We start from the raw sequence: 24,051 nt of genomic DNA, 5'->3' as shown, positions 1-24,051 counted from the left end.
CAATAGGTGATTGATGAAGGCTACGTTGCACAGTAGGTTTTTAATTGCGACAAGACGGGTCTTTTTTGTAAAAAGATGCCTCGCCGTACCTTCATCACAGCAGAAGAGCTCAGGTAACTACTCTCAGGGCTCAGGTAACCACCAATCACAGCTCGCCTCTTTTCTCAGCCATGATTGGTCGTTATCTGAGCCCTGAGCAATAGTGATGTCATTTTCAGTAGACAGAAGTGACAAAATGGCAGTCCCTAGAGATGGCTAAAAACGGGTGCTTCCCGCCCAACTGAGCTCGTTTACCTGCCGGTTGAGTAGAAGCACCTGTGGCTAAAGCCAAACTGTGTAATGGTTTTCTGCTATGCTTTTATTTTGAAGGCCGGGAATAGGAGTAGAGGGGAAGTGTGGAAAATAAATAACTTGCTGGAATGTGACTTCTTGCCGTCCGTTGGACTCGCATCATTTTACAATACGGCAAAACCAACCCCAGGGCTCACAGTGAAAGTACACGCAGTTGGGTAAGTACTAGTGGTGTGTTTGAAACATGTTTAAAGCGTGTCCACAGGGGCTTTGAATTGAAAATTTAGCCAGCTAATGATCCTTAAATCAACCTCTGCCGTTAGCGTCACTCCCGCGGCGGCGTCATGCACGGACGCTTTTTTTTTTTTTCGGTGGAGGGGGGGATCATTTTTATGAATAAGGGCGGAGGGTCGAAGCCATAAGGGTACACAAGTCAAGGGGGGGGCGGGGGTGGGGGGCGGGGATGTCGAGGCCGGACCGGCCAAAAAAGTGTCAAGTGCCCAGCTGTGGTTTCAACTAGTGAGCCTGCATTGAACATATTCTGGAAAAAAAAAAAACATGTTAGGGTTGACTTCCCCTTTAAGCAGGTGTGCCTCTTGATGCTGATGAGGGATGTCGCTCATGATGTCGGTGAGGGTTGCAACTTGGAAGCGGCATCCCGATTGGCTGTTATGATGCTGGGGGAGAGAGAGAGAGAGAGAGAGAGAGAGAGAGAGAGAGAGAGAGAGAGAGAGAGAGAGAGAGAGAGGAAAAGAGCGAGCTAGAAAGCTCGAGCTTTCATTCCTCTACAGTAGTGCCTCAGTCTCTGCAGTGTACGTTGTGCGTCACCGCTTCATCGCCACGCTCACAGCTCAATCACCCTTCCTACAACCATCTGGGTGTGCGTGCGTGTGTGTGTGCGTGGACGTGTGCGCGTGTACGTGTGTTGTTGTTGTTTTTTTTTTTTTTTTTTTTTCCTCCTTCTCACTCTGCTTCCCGCCCAAGTTTCTGCCAACCTTGACTTGGATTCCCGCAAGGACGACGGCGGCTCCTTAGTGCGAGCTCAAACGGCGGAGAGATGTCCCTGCAGGAGGCAAACGTGAGCGCGTCAGACGCGTCGGGCTGCGTGGAGCTGTGGAATATCAGCGTGGAAGTGACCGGTTTCAACATGAGCTGCACAAACAGATCCGCCGTCCCCAAATCCGCCAACAGACCCAAAGGTAAAAAAAAAAAAAAAAAAAGGAAACAATTATATATATAATAATAATAATAATAATAAATTGTCATTTTCCTTACGCTGACTCCCTTTACTCCTCGCATCCACGATTGATCGTCACTCGACTCAGCGTGTTAAACTAAAAGTTGTCTTTCTCATTTTTGATCTGGTGAATTTCACCAGCTCTGCGTTGTAAGGAAGAAGAAAAAAAATCTCCCTGCCACATTAGTGTTTAATTAATGTTGCCTCTGAATGCTTGTTGTCCTTTTTATGATCAGATGCAGAAATTGTGTTTTTGTGATGAATTAATTCATGTTCTTCCCAGCGTACTTGTAGCGATTAATAAAACCCCAAAAGTGCAAGAGAGCCTTCCAAAAAAAAAAAAAAAAAGCAGTTACGTAGAGTTAAATTTTCAACTAATCGTTTGCAAAGATCTATATAGGACGTTTTTATTTATTTTTTTTAATGATAGACAGGGATGGGAAAACTTGTCCAATGGACACATTGGATTTTAAAAATGGACAGAAGGTCATTTGTGCAGAAGAAAATATGTGTAGTATAAAACTAGTCATTATCATGACCAACACTAAAATACCACAGGCCGCAACAATGTTCATTTCAAACAAGACGGAAGTCTTAGTCTTAAAACTATAACAATCTAATTTGTAACATGATGCAGTTTTAACATTAGCAGTTATCTTCAATATGTTAAAATTGAAGCGGTGGGGGCAGGGGGGTTTGTGGGGATAAAGAAGCGTTAAGTGTTGTTTATTTTGGATGTAATTCCCCTGTCGACCACTAGACAGCGGCACACTAGTGAGAGAGTGTAAAGGCGAAAAGGGAAATAGTTCAGGACAGACAGTTTGTTGAAAACGATTGCACGTCATCCTCTGTAATCCTGCGTTTTTACACCTCCTAAAAGCGATGGCTGTGGGTTCATTTTAAAACGTACATCTTTGGACATGAATATTGATGTGTTTTCCGACAAGTTGGTTGGCTTTGAAAAATAAAACGGATTACTGTACTTGCATAGCAAGACCTGTACATACTGTTTGTACAACCATTTTATGATTGCTCTTGCTTTCAATACCTTGTGTCAATATTTTGCATTTTCAGTGTTTAAAGAACTTTTTTTTTTTTTTTTTTTTTTAATTAATTGCCATAAAAAAAACAAGTACAGGGCCCAATGTAAATACTGGGTGGTTTGGATGAAAGAATGTGCAAGCATTAGTTTGCCCACCGTTGGTTCAGCCCGAAGAGAACGGTGCTCAATTTGTTCTTTGACTTGTCATGCTTCAGAGAATTCTTGCCAGAAAGCCAAACTTGAGGAATCAAACTCATTTAATTATTTTCTACGATGGATCAAATGGGAGCATTTCTACCGGTCTCAGCCTCTTATCGATCTCGCCGCCGGCCATCTCGTAGTAATCCTGCAATAGAGCCTCAAACTTGGCCGCCTGACTCAACAATGCACAGAAAGGCCGCGGGGGTCTAGACATAAGATTTACACCGTTTATTTCACAGCCACACCAGTAAATTATTCATGGCATTCGCTCTCATTTGCACACATACTGTAGTAGTCTCTGCAGAGGCAGACGGACAAAAAATGGCATCTTTGTTGAGTGTCCACTTGTTGAAAATTAAACCATCAATTATTGCTAATCACTGCTGCCGCCAAACCAGAGCTTTGCCGCGGAACGGCCGAAAGTTGCCTTTTGACGTGATTCGGGAGCGATGCATTGGGCTTCAGAAAATCAGCTGAAGCCATGGTTCTGCATCAAGTCATATGAATCTTCAAAGAATAACAAGCCGACTTAAGTTTCTACTTGTGCGAGAGTCAGATTTGGGGGAATATGGATAAGCAAATTGCCATTTTTGTGGCACCTTAAGTGACAAAACATTGCTTAACTAGGCAAAATAAGTCATCGGCAGTTTAAAATGATTGGAAAGTTCTTAAAAAGCCTTCAGATCCTTTTATTTATTTCTTTTTTTTCAATCAACTGAATGGAAAGGCAATGGGCAGGTGCGCGTGACACTTGGTAACCTGAGCTTGTTCACGTGGATGAGGTGTGCTTCTTGGTGATGGAAGAATTTTAATTGGGTCCTGGTGAAGGATTTGGATCGGCGGCGCTATGAGGCTATGGATTTTCCTGCCTGGAGCCGAATAAAGTCAATCGTTCCTGGAGAGTTAATTAGCGAACGTCATCTGTCTTTGAGTTGAAACTTTTCGGAACCGATGGCATAATCAGGCAAGGAACCAGTTTTGGTGTGTTGTATTTAAAACGTGTTAGCATGAGGCGCCGTGGCGCTTTCAAATATTTGTTCGTTCTGCAGCTATGCTTTTTACGCAAATCTTTTCTCATCGAAATGACTGAAAATGCCGTTAATCTGGTCCGGCAAAATATATATATATATATATATATATATTTTTTTTTTAGCAAGGAAAATACCCCCTTGGTTATATTGTACTATTATAAAAACACGACAACGCAATAGAAAAGGATTCAGCCGTTGTTCCCACTTTTTTCGCTGCAATTCAATCTGCTGCTCTTTTTGGTTATGTGCACCCTGGCCACATGCGGACAAGAAAATATTGACAGACGTAGTTACATGAAGAGTTTCACAACGGACTTTTTGGCAATCTTTGAATCATATTGTTAGTTTGCATGTCATGCTTCACTGTTTGTTGTCAAATATTCTTTGCTTAAAGTGTGAACACCATCACATAGATGGGCTAATGAATAGGATCTATGGCGTTTCCTCATTGTGTTAGCATGAAGCTAACAGACCTAAAGGTGAAGTTACGTGCTTGCTCTGAACACACAATGTGCAATCCTGTTGTGTTAAATTCAACAGTAAACTTTACGGGCTATAACAAACGTCTCGAAGCCTCTTTTTTGTTTAACGTCAAACGTTTCCTCGTGTTGAATTGACATCATTTTTCACTGCCGAAATGTCAAAGGGAGGAAAAAAAAAAAAAAAATCATCCAAACGACAGCTTGTATTTCAAAACATCCCCATCTACAGGATCATCACATGCCAAATTAACCCCCCCAAAAACGAATCGGGTTATTTCCTGAAATGTACTTGCTTTTGTTATATGATAGTTTGTGTTTTATGGCCGTAATGTGTGCACAGTGTAGATGGTTTACATTGATATTGTGGCTCTGAAAGCTTACGTTTGTTGGTTGGAAGCGCAGTGGACGCAGAATTTACTCAATATGTAATCCTCCAGAGAGGCTACAGTGCTGTAATTCAGCCTCCGCTTGTCTGTGCAAGGCTCCCCTTTAAATAGATGTGCGCTCACGCCTACAGTACATGTTCCTTGCGTCCTACTGTTTCCTAGTTAACAGCTCCTTAAAATTCCCACCTGCTGACAAATGACAGAAGTTGATCGACAAAATGATGACCAAACCCTCCAGACGAGACCTTCTAACTAATTGAATATGTGCCGAGCTTGTCGCTAACGTTACCGACCGCTCCGTGAAACGTCGAAGAATGTCCACGCAATGGAGGATCAATGCATCCCCCCCCCCCATGGGATGGCACTGTGTAAGAACTAATTGAGTTGAATACTGCTGTATCAGTAAGTTGCTTTGCAAAAAATGAGTGCGGCCTGAACATTGAGTGCTGTCAAAGGACTCATTTGCCTGCACTTCAATGAGAACCTACCGAGCAGTAGCGCTAAGAAGGCCCGCGCTTTGTATGGGTACGAAAAACGTTTCTTCGGTTAAAAATGGCTGCCTGTTTCTCAGGGGCTGCTCAACCTGCATTCAGCCAACTCCTATCGGTGGAAATTTGGCATTCGTGACAATGTAGATTTTTGCAAACCAACATAACTGTCTTTTCTATTTTATTTATTTATTTTTTAATTTTTTTGGCTCGATGGACAGATGATATAATAGAGGCATTCTTTATCATCTGCCAAGAACAAATATTACTGCAGCTTATGGAGGAGCCGAGGCCAACTATGCACTCTACAGCAGTTTGAAATCCAATTCCCCCCTGGTGGCCAAAGAGCTCCACAATGTCTACCGAATTAAAGCAAACACTTATTTTTTTAATATTGTATTTGTTTTTATAACATAGAACATTATAGAGTGCTATTTTTTTCTTTAAAGTGGTACTCAGACTCTTGCTACCCCTCACTAATATTTGAAAACGGCGCTCAACGGGGGAGTTGTCTGGAGGGCTTGAAAGGGGGGGGGGGGGGGGGGTTGGGCGTGGTTTGGCTGTGATTAACAGCAGCCGTGACAAACTATGACCTAAATCAGGGGTGCCCACACTTTTTCAGCCTGAGAGCTACTTATGACATGACCCAGTCAAAATGATCTACCACCTACTAAAAATGCAAAACACATGATTTATAAATATATTGAGAATGATTTTTATATGTACCGTATATGCTCCATTCAGCAGGTATAAAACAAGTCAACTTTTTTGCACACTACGCTAATGCTATCAATATTGCCTTGTCTTGGTAAAGTTCAAAAACTGTCAAAAAAAAAAAAAAAAAAAGCTGCCATGCCCGATGCTGATTGGCTGCCGCGAGGCGGGATGGCAAAAAAGTTGACTTGTTTATACGCGCCTAGCGGAGCGAATGGGCGGATTTCCGGTGCTTCGCTCCGCGTCCCACCGCTTCAAATGCATCATTCGCGCCCGCCCGCGCGAACTACATTGACTCCAATTGAAACGCGCCGCCAGAAACGCTCCCAACGCAGTTGGTGTGAACGATGCAATACAGTAGTGAGGACGGATAATAGGCTGGCGATCTACCCACGACGCCTTTGCGATCGGCCGGGCACCCCTGACCTAAATCATTTCTATATTATGACAAGCTATGCTAACCAAATTCCATATGAATAAATCACTAACCTGAATATTGATATAACGATGCTCGCAAACGCTCCTCTTCCAACTGCAACTCGCTACGGAGGCGTGGACGAGACTGAGCCACATAGATACGTAGCCGCGGAGTGACTACATCAAGCTCTCTGCTAGTCCAATCAGAGGACAAAAAGCAAAATACACGTGCAGTGCTGTGTTTAGCCTGAAGATGGCTCACCACAAATAGTTTTTGCCCCAAATTCTAGATTTTAACAGACATGCACTAATATGTCAAAATAATGACCAGGACATGAAGAAAGCATTAGTAGACACCCGATTATACTGTTTATCTGTAAAAAAAAAAAAAAAAAAAAAAAATCATTTGGGGTGAGTAGCTCTTTAAAAAAAAAATAGAAAAAACAAATTTAATTTGTTGGGGGTTTTGGATTGCTGGAACGGATTAATGGCATCATTCATTCACTGGTCATGGAACAACTTAAGTCAAGACACCACTGTTATTAAAAAACAAAACAAAAAAACAGGCTAATGTAACAGTTTACAGTTATGAGGAGTTGAGTAAGTAACAAAATGTGCAAACCAGCCCCCCCATACGTTTGAGCTATGGGCTGACATCTGTTTGGACGCTGAGTGTTTGAGTTGACACGTTGCGTCTCTATCCCGTTTTTAGATTTAAATTCTCAACAAGTGGTGTATGATTGGCATGCAAATTAACAATCATTTGCATAAAATGGATTTATCCGATGTTGAAGCAAAATCGTGCGCACTACTGAGCTTGAGACGGCAACATTGTGCCAAATGAAACAATTAAAATTCATACAAGAAAAGTAATAGGGTAATATTTTAATACAATGGTTAGTGTTTAAATAGCAGTTTTTAGGACAATCTGTTGAGGCTGAAAAAAAAATGAGTGAGTACTGTGTCATATTTGGACAAAACTGACTGTCATTGAAATAAATACGGAAATATTGCACAGTCCATTATAACTGCTCATTATCAGACAATCTTTGTGGAAGGTTATTTGACCCAGTCAATCATGCCTGACAGTCTGCTATGAAGCGTCTCATCGTCGCCCGACGATAAAACCAAACGACACGAGGTGTTGAAACTTTAATGACCCCCCCCCCCCCCCCCCCCCCCCGGGGCAGTAGAATTATGGCGCAGCCAGCCAGCCATCATCCTCAGTCAGACACGAAGTGCATTTGTAACGCTTTGCTCCAATGTTTCATGTCAACACTTCGGAATGTGTCTTATGTGCAAGCAACCGTTTAGAAACGTGGCAAACAGTTGTCAGGCTTGAGGGAGTCGATGCGAACAAAGTGGATGGACTGGCGCTGGCGCTCGATGAAGATGAGCCCGTTTTCATTCCACGCCGTCACAAGACCGAGCGCGACTTGGGTCAGCTTCCATCTCTGACATCTGCGTAGCGGCAAGGCTTTTTATTTTTTCCTCGTTACTGCCAATTATGTGGTATTATGTGTCCAAGCAACAGATTTACTTTTATACAGCCTTAGTGAAGGGTGAAATGTGATTAAAACGCCCCCCCCCCCCGCCCCCAACCCCGCGGTGGACTGTCGTTCTGTTATCGCTTTTTGTAATCATCTCAGACAAACTATTGCTTTTTGTATGTGAAGGTGGCAGCAGGCGCTGAAATCACATGTGGCTTCAATTGCAAATGATTCAATGAGCATCGATTTTTGTATTTCACCATGGATCAAGAAAAAAAAAAAAAAAGACACTTTTTGTTTCACACTTGAGAAAATCTTGGGGTGATAACTTGGAGGCATGCACGCCCCACCCTCCAAAATCCTGTGCATTTAATTTTGTTAAAATCCAATGAATTTTTTTTTTTGCAATTTCATGACTTCATTATTTATTTGAGACCTTCAGAGCTGCGAGCGGCACGGATAACGTCAGAGCGAACTGATTTGAATAATTAGTGTGACATCATGACAAGCTTTTTTTTTTGTCCATGTTCTCACCTTCTCAAGTACATCGGAGGCACTGGCTTGGCCAGGAAAATCAGTCCATAGATGTTGATTATAATTGCATCGGGGGAAAGGGGGAGGGGACGATTAACGTTTTTACACACACAAAAAAAACAGGGGTTGGTTCCCCCAAAATAAAAATGATGATTAAAAATAAAAAATCTGCAAATAGGTGACTCCGCAGGTGCCAAAATCGTCAGCATGCAGGGTCCACTGTAAGGTAAAATTTGTTCTATAGAGCGACGGGTAACGAAGCTGCTAAAGTAAGCGTTTTGGTTTTTATGGTAAAAGAGAAGTTGAGCTGTTTGATGCTTTTAAAATGACAACAGTACACTGAAAATTAAATATACTTGTTAAAAATAGCCCTTTGAGTAACTCATAGTAAAGTTCACAAACAGTAAAAAGTTCATGAAATTAAAGTACAGAGAAGTTCATACCATTTGTCCAAAAGTAACTCCTCCTTTATTTTTTTTGTGAAGAATCAAAATCGAGAATCGTTAGGAACTGGAATCGAATCAAAGAACCGTGAATCGTCCAAATTCAAACAATGTCCAAACCTAGTAATTATTTATTTAAAAATATTGTATATTTCCTAACTTTATTTTTTTCTGTGAAGAACCCAGGGAAGGTTATTTGGCTATTTATTTCACAAATAGTCTTATGTATTTCCTGATTTTTTTTTTCTGTGAAGAACCCAGAAATGATCATTTGATTTTTATTGATTTCATAAACAGTGTAACTTTATTCCAGCGTTATTTATTTCCCGACTTTTTTCCGTGACGATCCCACAGAGGGTTCTTTGATTATTATTAATTTCATAACTAATGTTAGTCATTTAAATAATCGTGTTATTATTTCCTGACTTTTTTTCAAACGGGTTCTTCTTACAAACCGACCCCCGGTCCCCTTATCAGAGAAGGAAAAAGTCATATTGCCCGCGCAGCAAAAAGTTTGCGGACCCCTGCCCTGTTCTCAATCTCAACCCAAGCGACGAAGCAGACGGCTGACGGTGTTTCTTCTGCAGAACGAGGCTCACGCTCGACCCGATTCCTTTTCTGACAATGTACGAGTGTGATTCGTAACCTACCCGATGTGCAAAGTGCCTAAAGATCATTTCAATATACATTGGCGCTATAAAAATAAAACTTTCACCTCTTCGGAACTAAACGCTGCACATTCGGGTAGGGCAGAATCCATACAAATGGGAGAAAATAAATACTGCCAACCAGAGAGTGAATCGGTACATAAGAAATAGAAAGTTGTTGCTATAGTACGAACTTTACGCAATAGCCGAACCATTTTGGTTTCTTCAATTGTGAGGAGTTTCATCCAATAACAGGATGTGTGTGTGTGTGTGTGTGTGTATACTGTACATTTGGAAAAGGCACGGCGGGAATAATTGCATGATGGTTACTGGAACGCAAGTACCAAATCTAAAAGTCAGTTAATGCTTAATCATCATTGGCCAGGATGCAACGCGGGGTGACTTGTCGTGCCAAAACGTGTCTGGAGGCTGCGCCGCGGAGCCTGCGACTTGCGCCTCGTCACCAGCGTTAATCAGAGTGCCCGGTCAGCGCCGCGCTCGGCCGTTTCTCGACCTCGTCCTGTCACATGCTCTCACTCTCAAACGGACTGGCAGTGACAGGCAAGGGCCGAGCGCGGGCAGTGCCCCTAAAGTGATTAACGACGATTCGCTGGCGGGGAAAAAGCGTCTTGCCGTCTTTTGGGGAAAACCCCCAGTACAAATATTGATTCAAACTCTCGAGGCGGATATTTAATTTCATTCTCCCCTTTCCAGTTTGACAAATACGTCCTAAAGCGGTATGCTAAGCCTTGTTTGTTGCTTCATCTTCAAGATGGCAAATATTGACACCGGGACGCTAATCTGTTAATTTTGTGACTCGAGTCTTCAATGCGGAGCAAGTCGATCGGCTACCTTTTCCCTCGCTTTTTGCTGGACTTTCCCCATTTTGGCGTTTGGCACCTGCCATACGTCAAGCCGCAAAATTGGAAGGCGTCTGCGTTTTTGTCAGCAGAGACGAACGTTCCAATTATCTTCTGACATTTTATTCATCGTTTCCCCCGCGGGCCCGGGCGTGAGAAATCATTTTGCTGAATGACTGCTTTCTAATTGAGCGCGCGATCCATCGTCGCCGCGCTGCGTGCTTCCTTTAAATGGAATGAAAATAGGACGCTTGCAAATCACCTTTGCGGTTATGGTCTCTCCTCAGAGATGGACACGCTGCGCATTGTGCTCTACACGCTCATCTTCCTCCTCGGCGTGTTTGGCAACCTGCTCATCATCGTGGTGCTGATTCTCAACAAGCGCATGAGGACGGTCACCAACTCCTTCCTGCTGTCGCTCGCTATCAGCGACCTGATGATGGCCGTCTTCTGCATGCCCTTCACGCTCATCCCCAACATCCTGGAAGACTTCATCTTCGGGGCGGCCATGTGCAAGACGGTCGCCTACTTCATGGGTGAGAACGCCGCTTTCTGGCCTGCTGACGGAGTGACGATCAGGGCAGCATTTGGAAGTCACGTTGGAAACAGTGGAGCCATTACTGGAATCGGTGATTTCACCAAATGGCTCCTTCGACCGTTAGTTCGAGGGAAACGTTCATTAGGAAGTGAATTTTTCAATTGCTGGCGTACTCTCGGGGGCCTGCCTGTGAAATTGCGCGACCGACTAATTATTTTCGAATCGTATTTGCCATAAATCAAGCCGGTGACTTTTTTGGCGCAATTGTCACGTCACACTATTTGCTGTCCTTTCAAGTGGGTTCCTGTAAGTCATGCTTGACACAAGAAAGACTGTGGTCCAAATGCTATGCAGGCTAAGCTAACTTTGACCAATCCTGATGAGAGGACCAGAACCACCAAAGTGGATCATCTACGCACTTATATGACCTTTACAGAACTTCTCATCTCGACCTGCTAGATCTTTTCGCAAATGAAGTCTGAATGTGTGTGTGTGTGTGTTTTTTTTTTTTTTTTTTTTTCCCCATCTTCCAACTGTCAAAATGAGGCCTCTTCCTGTGGCTGACAGCCCATCAGAAAATGTGCTGTAACTTTAGAATCCCTCTGACAGCCACTTGACGCCTAACAAGAGCCCGTCTCTCAAAAAAAGGCTTCGCTTAGCTTGTCGGATGGTTAGCCATCGCGCTACAAAACGGTGCCGGCGGTCTCACGCCTCGGAAAGTGTGACTTGGCAATGAGCTGTCTCCCATTCGAACAAAGTCAGGCAGGAATCGGTGTAAGGCTTTTTAGTCGGGGTGAAGCATAAGGGGGGGGGGGGGTTGACTGTAATACTTGACATCTTGGATATAGCTTTTCATCTTTGATGTAGAGTTCAACAATCCCATTTTCACAAGAGTATTTGAGAGGAGGCCTAGCGGAACAATATTCTGATATGAAGTAATGAAAACCTGGCCGACATTCCCGGCAGGATGCTTGCATTCTTTCATCGATATACACCGAAGACCAATAATTGCGGCCCCTCACAACGCATCCACAACTTCAATCTTATTTGGCTTATCATTTAACTCTGAAGTACCTGCCACCCAACCTTGTTGCTACGTAATGAGCGGAGAAACCCAGTGTGGCGCTAGTCTTATAAATGGGCTTCATTGTTTGGAGTTAGGCAAAAATTTTAATAGATTGCTTGACTAAAATGGATTCAATGTCATGATGGCATTGTATTGGGGTTGAATTCACATGCGTTGAATCAAAAAGACACCTAACGTTTGAATACTCGCTGACCAGTGCAAGGCTTCAAACTGGATGAGATTCTGCGTCACGGGTAGTTTGCCAACAGATGTAAACACAGGAAGAGTCACAAAAGCATTGACGGGGTTGTCCGTGGAAAGGTGTTGGTTCATTTTTGGATCAAACACAAGTTGTGTATTTTGCCATTCGGCTCTGTTACAGAGCAGCAAGTTGTGCAAAAAAAAACGACTCAAACGCTCAACATGTACTATCAAAAGTTTTTAAATCAAGTTTTTTCCTTGAAAGCTGTATTAAGATAACTTTTTGAGAGTTGTGTCATTTTCTATTTATATTAATGTTATATTTATATTAATCTCTCTCTCTGAGTGCATTTCGGGTTCTTGACGTCAATGCCGGATGTCAATGCCCAACTCTTGATCTCGGAGAGCTCGTGTGACTCCTTTTTGCCCACGCTGCATTTCAAGTTATTTGCCTGCCTGTGACCGCACCTTCATTGCTTATCATTTAAACTTTAAAAAGCTCCGGTAAAATACAGAATGGTCAAAACATTCCTCGCGGGGCTGTACCGATAATATATTTTTCGGGGATCAGTCACCTAATTGTCTGAACTGTCTTATTTACGTTTAGATTTTTTAATTTCAATACAGCGTTCCATCATTTTTATATGGCTCCAACTTAGTGTAGTGCAGCGGTGATTGGGGAAAAAAAAGCAAACTTTTTATTGCATGTCGGTGGTGCATCACAAAATGATGTAAGCAAATTACATTTCCATCAATCAATCAATCAATACATTTTATTTGCCCCCGAGGGGCAATTTAAAAGGCGTAATGAGCAGCATTGTAGGACAACACAAACACAACACCGTAAAAAACATGCATCAATTACGATAGTAAAAAAAAAAAATAATAATAATAATAACAAATAAATAAAATAATATATCCATCTACTGCAAAGTAAAAAAGTGCTCCGTGCTTGATGCTAAAGTGCTGCGTGCGTTCATCGGTCCATCAGTGCCAGTTGGGACAAGGCAGGGTCATTGTTCAGGAGCAATGCCTAAATTAAATATCCCATCTTAGACTAAAATCTAAATTGTGACAAGTTCCACTTAGCGCGATAACAATTTTTTTCAATGAATACATTTCCCACAGTGGGGAAATTAGAGTGGCCTGCTGATAAATGATTTGATGTCAGTATTGTCAGTATGACCTGTACAAATGTAACATCAAATCTTCACCCATCTGAAAGTTACGTGATGCTCGCAAATTTCCAATGACACGATTGGATGGCCCGGATGGTTAAAACCAGTGGGAAGTGTTCTCATTTCATTCATTTCAGCCCAAAATCTTGTTGTTTTTTTTTTGCTTGCAACCCTAGTCAGCAAAAACCATATATAGCCTTTACCGGATGACTTTTATCACATGGCCATTAGACTCTAATATACCACTGAGCCTTCTCTTCCACAACCTTCTGCCCAAGCATCCGTCTGGTGACCCGGACTTTCATAATCACATCAATCGTAAAACCCCGTTACTCTGTCGGGGGCAGTTATTAGCTAAATTTAACATTGGCCGTGGACGTGAGCGTGTCGCCCTTCATGGAGTTTATGACGCTATGCGGAGCAGTTGTTGCGATGCAGTTAGCGGTCAACCCGGTGGCTCAGTCTCACTTTCCCCCCCCCCCAAAGCTACCTTTTTGCATAATGTATTTCGGTCTTTTGTGCTCTCCACTGAGACAGAACCGCTTTCCGCTTATCCAAGGGCGGCAATTGACTGGAGTCATTCACGTTTTAGGGCATCATCGGGTATGCGGCTAAGTTCATTTGTGTGCAAGGTGTGAAGAAAAACCTTGACTGCAGCCGTTGAGCGGTCTAACGTGAACATCGGCTTGCATTCCTTTCCCCCCCCCCCTAAAGACTATAAATGATTGATAATAGATGCTCCTCGGTTGGCAAATGGTCTTGGGAGTGCTTTGAATGTCCTCGAGCAATTGTTTCGAGAGCAAAGTGCACCTTGCATGGAAATGCTAACTTCCAATAATAATTCCACAGGTAATAAACTAGAGGCAAAAAATGGAGGCGTGTCCAAAGAACAATTTGAATGAATCTGGGGCACATTTTACTGACCGACCTGCTAATCCCTTAAAATGAGAGGCACAATGGTCGGTTTTGAACTTTCCAGGTGTTTGGCAACCACCCACTGTGAAATGGACCCACTCGCGCCTTTCCCATTAGATGGCACTCAACTTGCATTGTTTCCATGCAGCCTAAATGAGCCAGTGCAGCGTTTGTGCTTGTCTGGCGCACCTCATCCAAATGCTCGCAGGCCTTGCGAGAAGTGCGCTGTCCCCCAAAAGGCAGAAAATAAGATCAAAGTTGGCAACAAATTCCGAGAAAATCAAATGTACTTTTGCTTGGCATACTGGAGTAAAAGCAGAAATGCTGATGTCGATAATCCTGTCAGGCATAATTTTGTTTATGATCAGTCTGTATGACATTAAAAATGACCGAACCGAATTCGAATCTTACGCTTAATGGTTTCTATATCAGTTGTTTTGTTGCAAATGTTTTCTTTTATGCATCTACTAGATTATTGGTCCTTCCAAGAGGCAGGTGCGCTCTATTATAACATTTAGTCAGGATGAGACTCGGACCTTCAAATTGAAGTGCGGGGATAAGTTCATCCGCGATGAGTTTGACAAGTGTATATTTTTTGAGAGCTAGGGTTCCAAAACTCATAATCTTTACTTTTCACCATCGTCAATTATTTCATTATTACCACCCGCCGATATGGGAATGTAATCCCTTAAAGTTCCCCAAAGTAGCAATAACTGTTGAAAGAAAAAGCAAAAAGAAATTTCCCAGTTGCTTCTTTTGCATGTATTCTCAAATATGAAGCTGGTGTCGGACCAAATTTTTTTAACGTCCAAGTTGGCCCAAGTAGTATTTTTAATTCTTGGCTTTGTCAGTGACAGACAATCCTCCTGATTCAATTTTGAGCACCAAGGCCTGTTTTTTTTTTTTTTTTTTTTTTAATATGAATGCATTTTTTTCTTCTTTATCTAATCTGTGGCAGACCCTACAACACATAAAGGAAAAACCCGGACATTTAACAGTTTTGGTCGTATTGAATGTAATCTGCTCAGATAATCTCAATGCAGAGCACCACACGTTAAGATTCTATCATCCTCAGAGGCGGAAAGTCGTCATCACCTGGTCTCACAAAAACAAATACGAAAAGTCACTTCCAGTATGCGCCGTTCTTTGAGAGGACTACCGGACGTAGGAGCATTGTAAAATGGCAAGAAAAGATTTGCTTTGGAAAATAGTTCTCTGCATCTGGGCAAGCCACTTGGATTACCTTAACAGCATTTTTTTACTTCCTTGTTCGTCAATTAGGGCGCTTCTTTGAGTGGCTACGTTCCGTTCACGCCGCAGCGAAACGGAGTCAAACGGTTCAAGACGTCGGCTTTCCCCGCACAGATGAAGATTTGCGGTCGTAAATAATGGACGCATTTAAGAATCGGCCCGGTTAACGGGACGGATGCACATTTTAACACACCAGACAGGTGGATAATCTTCATTGATTTTAGACAGTTTGATGTCCTTGGTCAGGAAGGGGCAAAACTGGGACGGATTGCGTTTTTGTGGACCCAGCCTTAAGCGTGCAGCTGAAAATACTTTTTCTCGCAAATCGTTCAATTTCTGTTCAGAATTCCCGATGACTGGTTATGTTGGTCTCGATGGTCCAAAAATTAGCACGGAAACACTTTGTGTTTTTGTAACCTGATTTAAAGTCCAGGCGCTGGTGCGGCTCACAAATGTTCCGGGCGACTGCAAAAACACACGATTTCAGGATAAGATGGATGACGACCGACCCGGGTACAGCGCTAGGGTGCGACTGGTTGTTTCCTGTGGGGCAGCCTCATTCATGTTATTTATCACTGTCCGTATTCTCTGGGCCGCAGCCTGTGCCTTCATCGAAATGCATAGTGGCTCACAGTCATCCCTGCGGGAATTGCTTTGCTCGACTATAAAAGGGGGGGACATGTCTTGCTTGATGATTTTAAGGCAGCGGTGGTGCCATTAAATAGTTAGTCCTCAGGAGAGCAAGACTTTCACCCAATTGCATTTCTTTGAGCCTTTTCTGGCGTCGAACACGGCGAGAGAAGTCAAGCGGCGGTGCGCCCTGTCCGGATTTGAGTCCCGTAAAGCAAGCCAAGTGCGTAAGGTCTTGTTGTTTGCTTCCCGTAGGGCTTTCTGTCAGCATTTCCACCTTCAGCCTGGTGGCTATTGCCATCGAGCGATACAGTGCCATCTGCAACCCGCTGAAGTCCAGAGCGTGGCAGACGCGATCCCACGCATACCGCGTGATCGCCGCCACCTGGGTGCTCTCTCTGCTCATCATGATTCCCTATCCGGTGTTCAGCATCATCAAGACTTTCCCCAAGGCCAACGGTACCGTGGGCCACATGTGCCGCCTCACCTGGCCCAGTCACCACGCGGAGCAAAGCTGGTATGTATGCGTGCGTTTCATTTTGAGTGGGGGGGAAAAAAAAACAAATCCGCAAAACCCGGCCCGGGGAAAGATAATCACGTGCCGTGCTCCAGAGTTCCGGCCAAAATGATTGAACGCATTTTAATCAGTGAGGTTGTTTGAAATGAAGAGAACTGACAAGCCTGGATTGAGGATTAATTAACAGTGGCGTGAAATGAGTTATGAGCCGCAAATGACGACATCCGCGACAAAAGTGCTCAATTGTTGTCCGCGCAGGATACATTTTTAATTGCCTAGCGTCTACAAAGCAATCCATCCACCTGACATGTTCCCAACAGGTCTTTAAAAGGCAGCACACGTCGATGGAGACTGAGAAAATATTCTCCAGCACAGGCTGGTTCAAATTGAGGAGCAATAAGGGGGGGGGGGCAGGTGGCGGGGGCGTTGTCTTCTGGCAGATTTAAAAGGGCTCGCTTATATGAAGGTTGCGGGAGGCAAGAGACGAGCGGAAACTAGTCAAGTCTGTCGGCTTGGTGAACCATCATGCAGTCACTTTCAGTTTTGCCCGTGAAGGCACTGAACATCCGAACCTGCTTTGAAGTCCCGCCCAAGCTTTGCTCACCAACGGTTCGCCGATTTGGCTCATGCGCTAAGGAATAGAAACGCATGGATTCTTCTCTGACCTCCTTTATCCATTCGCTCAAGCCATTCTGGCGATGTGGGAACAATGCAAGACGTCTACCAGGGTTTAAAAGCCTAATAATCCTCTCGTGTATCGGTTTCAAACGGCCGGCTGACGCCCGAGTGAAGCCTTCTGTCCTTTCAAAAGGGGTTTGATGTGTTCAAAGGTTAGAATATCAGAGGGAGAACGCTTGGGCCAAACCTTGATTTTGTAGAATTATTGCCATCAAAGGGACACTTCACTTTTTTTCAAGTTGACGCACACCCAGGAAAACTAAAATTAACCCATTCGTTGATTGTCGGATGAAAGCTGGTCCTTTTTTTTTTTTGAAAAGCATGAAATGCGGCAATATTTCGCCGAGAGCGGAACACAAACTGTTACCAAGCATGTTCATAATCATCACAGTATGAATGTCGAAGTAGTGTTTGACATTTTCTAAGCAGACTTGGAACTGTTTGTGTGCTCTGTCCAGTTGGTAATGCAGGATATGTAGTGTTGTAGATGCCTTAAATGAGGGGTCTTCAATCCTGTTCCACAAATTGTCTTCACAAGGGGGAAGCTTCAGCTCTGACTTCAGCGGGTTGCAAGTCTCAAGAGTTTCCAGTAACATCGGGATAAGTCCCTAATTTTTTTTCTAGTCAGTTTGGAAACATTTACGGCAGGGTTCTTCAATCCTGTTCCCCGAGGGTCGGCGTCCTGCCTGTTTTCCGTCTCTCCCTGCTGCAACACACCTGATTCAAATGAGCAGATAATCAGCAAGGTCTGCGGAAACCGGATAACGACCGTGGTCATTTGAATCAGGCGTTGAAGCAAGGAGAGATGGAAAACAGGCAGGACGCCGGCCCTCGAGGAACAGGATTGAAGACCCCTGCCGTAAATGTTTCCAAACTGACTAGAAAAAAAAAAATAGTGACTTATGCCGATGTTACTGGAAACTCTTGAGACTTGCTACCCGCTGAAGTCAGAGCTGAAGCTTCCCCCTTGTGAAGACAATTTGTGCCTCAAGTGCCAACCTGTCACTGGCTGATTTTTCACAGATGGGATAGAATACTTCTTTCCGTTTTTAACTTGTGCAGACAGAATTTTCAGTTACTTAATTTACAAATAGTAACTACTCTATGGCCATTGACACAATAAGGGAGTTGCGAATGAGACGGAGCCAGTTGGTTACTGTGATGCCTTAAAGCGAAAGTCAACGCATATTTCAAGAATATGTTCCATGCAAGCCCACTAGTTGAAGCAAGGCACGCTGATAAATATTGCGTTTGTGGAATAAGAGTTAATCCACCCGTTTTTAGCCATCTCTGGGGGCGGCCATTTTGTCTTCTGTCGACTGAAAATGACATCACAACTGCTCGCGACAACCAGTCACGGATCAGATTCAGATGATGTCATTTTCAGTCGACAGAAGACAAAATGGCCGCCCCCAGAAATGGCTAAAAACGAGCGCATTTTGCCGCTTAACTTATATTCCACAAACGCAAAATTAATCAGAATGTTTCGACTAGTAGGCCTGCTAGGAATATTTTCTTGAAAAAAAAATACGTTTGGCTTGACTTTCCGCTTGAACAATTCTGACCGTCTTCAGCTAAGTCGTTGTTTTGAAGAAGGTGATTACAGTTTTGGCAAAGCCTTTAAGAATCTTGAAGTTGAGTGTTTGCTCAGAAATGACTGTAGTTCCTTTGGCTTCGTTCACAATTCCGATGATAATTATTATTGATACGATGTCCTCTTTTGCTAGCTTCTTTGCCCTCGACCAAATCAATAGTGACTGTATCCTATCCTCCTGCCCGTCCGCTCTTTTCCAGGTACGTGCTTCTGCTGTTCATTCTGTTCTTCATTCCTGGTGTGGTGATGGCCGTAGCCTACGGGCTGATCTCCAGAGAGCTTTACCGGGGCATGCGCTTTGAAATGAAGCAGACCAAAGCAGAGACCACTGGTGAGATCCCAAGTGCAAATGAAAGCGTTGCGTTCCTCACGGCTCTTCCATTTGATGCCTTATATACAGCTAGATGGCGTCGATTGGTTCGTTGAAGCCGAAAAGGGAACTGCTTCGCTTCATATGCTAATGTGTTTGCCCGAGGCAGCAAATTATTTATCCTCTATCCTCAGGTTCTGCACCCGATTCCAAAATATCCTTGTACTTCACTTTTCATCCCTGCCAGCGTAGTACAGCGCATAAGCTTTGAATACGAATTGCGCAGGCTACTTAAATAGTCCCTTCGGGTTAAATGGGACTACAGCGCAGTTCATTGTTCGGGCCCCCGCTGTACCGCAGTTATTTTTAATTGGATTTTACACTTTACTTGCTACCTGTAATACCCTTGCATGTGGGAAAGGAGAGTCGGTGTCAGCCATTTGACCACCAATAGAACAGTTGAAAGCACAATCTGAACATGTTAGCCGGCATCACATACCGCAACGTCAGGACCCACATCTCAAGGGCATATTTTCTATGGATTCATTTGGCCACTTTCTTGTTCAAATATGCACGTTTAAAGTGTGTGGGAGGAGTTCAACAATTTGTTTGTACAAGTCTGGGCCCACTCAATGGCACCTTGATGGATTCAAAGAATGTAAAATGAAGAAATGTAGAATGAGGAATTAAGTACAGCAAAGGAGTCGAAAACAAGAAGCAACAATAACAAAAGTGGTTATAACCAAAATTACAATGAGAATGCCTGTTTTAAAAGTAACAACCAACCACGGCTCGGCTTCAGAAAACAGGTGTGATTGGTTGATACCTGAGCAACTGTTTTGTCATTTTCAGTTGACAGCAAATGACAAAATGGCCGCCTCCTGAGATGGATAAAAACAGGTGGATTTTGTTTCTTTACTCAATATTGCACAAACGCAATTGTAATCAAAGTGCCGTGTTTGGACTTGTGGGGGCGCATACAACGTATTATTCGAAAGAAAATTTTGGGGTTCGCCTGTGAAAACGCTGCGCATGCACATGGGTGTTAATTGTAGGCATGCGGGAGTGTTAAAAAACGGACCATGCTGTTGTTGTTTGTGCTGATAATGCTTGTCTAGCATTCAATACTGTACACAGCTACTGTTTACTCAACCCAAATATATTTTTTTTCAAGAATATGTTCTATGCAGGCCCACTAGTTGAAACAAGGCATTGTGATAAATATTGCATTTGTGGAATAAGAGTGAATCCACCTGCTTTTATCCATCTTTGGGGGCAGCCATTTTGTCACTTCCGTTGACTGAAAATGACCTCACTGTTAGTTGCTCAGGGCTCAGGCAGCGACCAATCATGGCTCACCTGTTTTCTCAAACTGGGCCGCGATTGGTTGTTACCTGAGCCCTGAGCAGTTGTGATGTCATTTTCAGTCGACAGAAGTGACAAAATGGCCGTCCCCTGAGATGGCCAAAAAGGGCTAATAGATTTAGCTGCTTAACTCATATTCTACAAACAGCAATATCAATCAGAAATATGTTTGTTTTGATTTCCCCTTGAAGGAGTGTTGACGATATGATTTCTGTTCTTGAGCAATTTATTTCAAGTTTCAGTTTATTACGAAATATTGTATGGTGTGTTTCAATTCGCTTCTGTTCAAAAACATTTAGTTTCAGGTCCGAGAAAAGTTTCTCCTATTTGGCATGCGACCTAGAGTGGCCCCCTGTGTGAGTTTAACACCCCGACTCTAGCGGATTTTCCCATTAATTTAATTCCTAGAGCACTTTAACAACCACAGCTGTGACAAAGTGCTGTGCATAAAACAAAACACAAGAATTAAAGCTATGCAGTAATAAATTACAATTATTTTCCAATTAAAATATACCTGAGCTCCCGTTACGTTGACTTTTACCATTTATGAGGCGCGGAGTGGAATTCCTTCCTTGTTGCGCAGTCCACATGCCGCGCAAAGCCATTTAGTCGATGACGGGGGTTTGAATGCTCACAAACAACCGCGTTTTTTAACGGCTATCGTGTTGTCCATTGGGGAGCAACGCGCGTACGAAAAGGAATGGTTTGAATCTCCTTTCCCATTTCGTCCTCTTCACTTGACATTTCCTCATTGTTCCGGATCCTCTCTCACTCGCTCGGAATGCTTTCCCTGCGGAGTGGACGTCGCCGGCCAGGTCCCGCGCTGGGGCGATCATCGCAGGCTATTGGCAAAAGTACAGTTGTGCCAATTACTCTCCGCTCGATTAAAAAAATGGCTGTCCCGAAATGCTGCGATAGTGCTAACGGCCCAGCGAATGGGTGGGGGGAGTAGCAAAGCTGTTGTAAACAGGCTGCCGGTGAAAGTTGAATGTTGCATGGCTCAATGATCGGATCTGCAATCAAACGTGAACTGTCCTCCGCAGAGCTGAAAAACGGCACAATTGCAGAGTCGAACGACGAGGACGAGGACGCCGACGACGGTTGCTACGTTCAGGTTCCCCAAAGGTCGTCCGCCATGGAGCTCCCTGCCCTCCCTACCTCGTCGTCGTCATCATCCGCCGCCGCCGCCGCCGCCGCCGCCGCTTCCACAGTGGCCAAGACTGAGCGCGCTCGCAGCAACACCTCCAACGCCAAGTTACAGGCCAAAAAGCGAGTCATCCGCATGTTGCTGGTGATTGTGGCGCTCTTCTTCATCTGCTGGATGCCGCTGTACTCGGCCAACACCTGGAAGGCTTTTGACTTGAAGGCGGCCTCCAAAGCCCTCTCGGGGATCCCCATTTCCTTCATCCACCTGCTGTCCTACACCTCCGCCTGCGTCAACCCCGTCATCTACTGCTTCATGAACACCCGCTTCCGCAAGGCCCTGCTGTCCACCTTTGCCCGCTGCTGTCGCAACCGCCTGTGTCGCAAGTGCTGCCCGTCCCTGCTGGAGGCGGGGGAGGACGGCGCCACCGGCTATTCCATGGCGACAACCATGGCGACTTCGGTGTCCAAGTACAGTTACACCACCGTGGGCTCCACGCCCACCTGATGAGCCTCCCCAACGGAGGAGATCGCTGCAGCGGTTTTGCTTTGTATGTGCGTTGAGTCGTCTGCTGAGCAACGTTTTTTTTTGGTTTTTCTTTTAAACGCCTTTTTTCTGTTACTCATTTCCGAGAGCACGTCGTAGAATGTTGGACTGAATGTGCCCGTCGAATCGGCGGCGATTGCTTCATCACCCTGAAGAAAAGTGCCTAATTTTTTCTGTTTGTTTTTGTTTGAAGGATTTATAACACCAAACCGTTCTCCTAGAAACACCAAAACGGATCAACTAAAGGGCCCTCCCCTCAATGCAGGTCTTGTTTGCTATCATCGCTTTCGATGTACTGTATCTCGTGATTCTTGTCACGGGCAATGTGTAGCCTCCTTGGACTTTGGGCAAAAGGAAGACCACGCCGGAGCGGTTGCCCGTCAACGGGGATTGATCCATCACCAGCTGCGCAAAAGTCGGTCGGCTATGTAAACAGCGACACGACCAACAGCCTTTCGGTGTATCTGAATACTCAATTTGCGTTCCTTTGCATGTCTCGTTCAGGGCGTCTGTCAAGTCTGGACACAACGGCTAAAAATACAACTTTGAACACCTTCAATGTGACTTTCAGCAATTTGCAATGCAAATGTTGACGCGTTTCCCAGAATTTTCAGGAACTCCATGCAATAAATCCACACGGCCTTCAATTTGGGTGCATTCACCCCTTATTGGTTGAGTCGGTTGATTTAACGTAACCTTTGAGTCAATGTCAACTCTTTCTTCCTTTGACAGAGCCACGCTCAATCTATGGAGGAAAACAATAATAAACGGTTGAACTAAGTGGAAAAATACCCAATTACCCTGAGTCCAGACTTTACCGCCACCCTGTAGATTCATGTCGGCAAATATGAAACTAACATCATTTTTTGCCTTATTACCTCATATTTGTAAGAGGCTTGTTTTGAAACAAGCCGCATTCGTGTTGTTCACAAAACTCATCTGAATTTCTCGTGTTCTTCAAAGCATAGTCCATCTGAGAAATGCAGCATATGCTTCCGTGCAAAACCCCTTCAGTCAGCTTGATTAGCTTTCTCGGCTATTCTACCTTTGACGCCCTGAGCCAAATGTGCTTGAATTTGCCGAAGCGCAAAGATGCTTCTTTCCCCGCAAAATGTTTTGGCTTGCCGAAAGTCAAATCTCCTAACCTTTATGCTTACCCTTTTGAGTGAAATGTCAAAGTTGAGATGAAAAGGTGTTGTCTTTCAAACATACACTCTAAAAAGAGTTGGGTTGAAAATAACACAATTTGGGGTCAAAATTGGACCAATCCACAAATTGAGTACATTTTCACCTACCTTCTTGTGGTTTTTTTTTTGTATAAAACAACCTAGTTTTTGGGGTTGTTTTGTACAAAACTACCCATTTTTGGGTTGTTGTCTGCAAAGACAATCCAGAAAGTTGGGTCGAATTGAGCCAATTAGTGGATCGGTCCTAATTCGACCCCAAATTGTGTTATTTTTAACCCAAGTGTTTTTAGGGTGTAGACTGTTGAAAAATGAATCCAGCCCCGTTTTTTCGGACTGATATGATGGCGCAATGGCGAGTGTTGCTGACGCAAGTCTCTAATGTGGAACTGCAGTAAACGTCCTGTTGCTTGACTACTGCTGCTGTAAAAGATGGTGGGGTAGCCTAACGTATCATCTGTCTTTGGTCAAGGACGGCTTGGAGTAACCAATGCCAACGGTGGGATGTAGGGTTGGATGGAGGCACTTTTTTAGCGTTTGTAAAATTCAAGCAACCTTGTCACCTTGAGGGACGTCCCTTAGCAAAAAACAGAATCCAAATAAAAGTGTCAAGCAAGACGTTTGATGCATTTATTTAGAGTATGGTCATGTTCATCTTGCATAGTTTATTT

At 43.9% G+C, this 24,051-nt stretch overlaps 1 protein-coding gene across 2 annotated transcripts; it reads left to right on the top strand.

Moving 5' to 3' along the window:
• Nucleotides 1–177: 177 nt before the first annotated feature.
• LOC147153797 (cholecystokinin receptor-like) lies at nucleotides 178–23,425 on the top strand. Of its 2 annotated transcripts, XM_086036397.1 has the most exons (6): nucleotides 178–509; nucleotides 1,276–1,490; nucleotides 10,551–10,799; nucleotides 16,298–16,559; nucleotides 19,032–19,162; nucleotides 21,550–23,425. In XM_086036397.1, the coding sequence occupies exons 2-6, from the start codon at nucleotides 1,349–1,351 to the stop codon at nucleotides 22,155–22,157; spliced, it is 1,392 nt and encodes a 463-aa protein (XP_085892523.1). In that variant the 5' UTR covers nucleotides 178–509; nucleotides 1,276–1,348; the 3' UTR covers nucleotides 22,158–23,425. The 2 variants fall into 2 exon arrangements, with proteins under 2 accessions (XP_085892523.1, XP_085892515.1); XM_086036389.1 differs by lacking the exon at nucleotides 178–509 and having other exon boundaries at nucleotides 778–1,490.
• The last annotated feature ends 626 nt before the right edge of the window (nucleotides 23,426–24,051 follow it).

The sequence above is a fragment of the Filicampus tigris genome, chromosome 1 (assembly GCF_054856515.1).
Source record: "Filicampus tigris isolate MCC_2025a chromosome 1, RoL_Ftig_1.0, whole genome shotgun sequence".
Taxonomy (NCBI): domain Eukaryota; kingdom Metazoa; phylum Chordata; class Actinopteri; order Syngnathiformes; family Syngnathidae; genus Filicampus; species Filicampus tigris.
The sequence above is the reverse complement of the archived record's forward strand: the minus strand, read 5'-3'. Positions and strand labels throughout refer to the sequence as shown.

What these genes read in the sequence shown, in the direction of transcription:
- LOC147153797 (XM_086036397.1), top strand. Translation starts at nt 1,349, where the DNA reads ATGTCCCTGCAGGAGGCAAACGTGAGCGCGTCAGACGCGTCGGGCTGC. An exon ending in ATCCGCCAACAGACCCAAAG is followed by an intron (nt 1,491 to 10,550) that starts GTAAAAAAAAAA and finishes GTCTCTCCTCAG; the next exon opens with AGATGGACACGCTGCGCATT. An exon ending in GACGGTCGCCTACTTCATGG is followed by an intron (nt 10,800 to 16,297) that starts GTGAGAACGCCG and finishes TGCTTCCCGTAG; the next exon opens with GGCTTTCTGTCAGCATTTCC.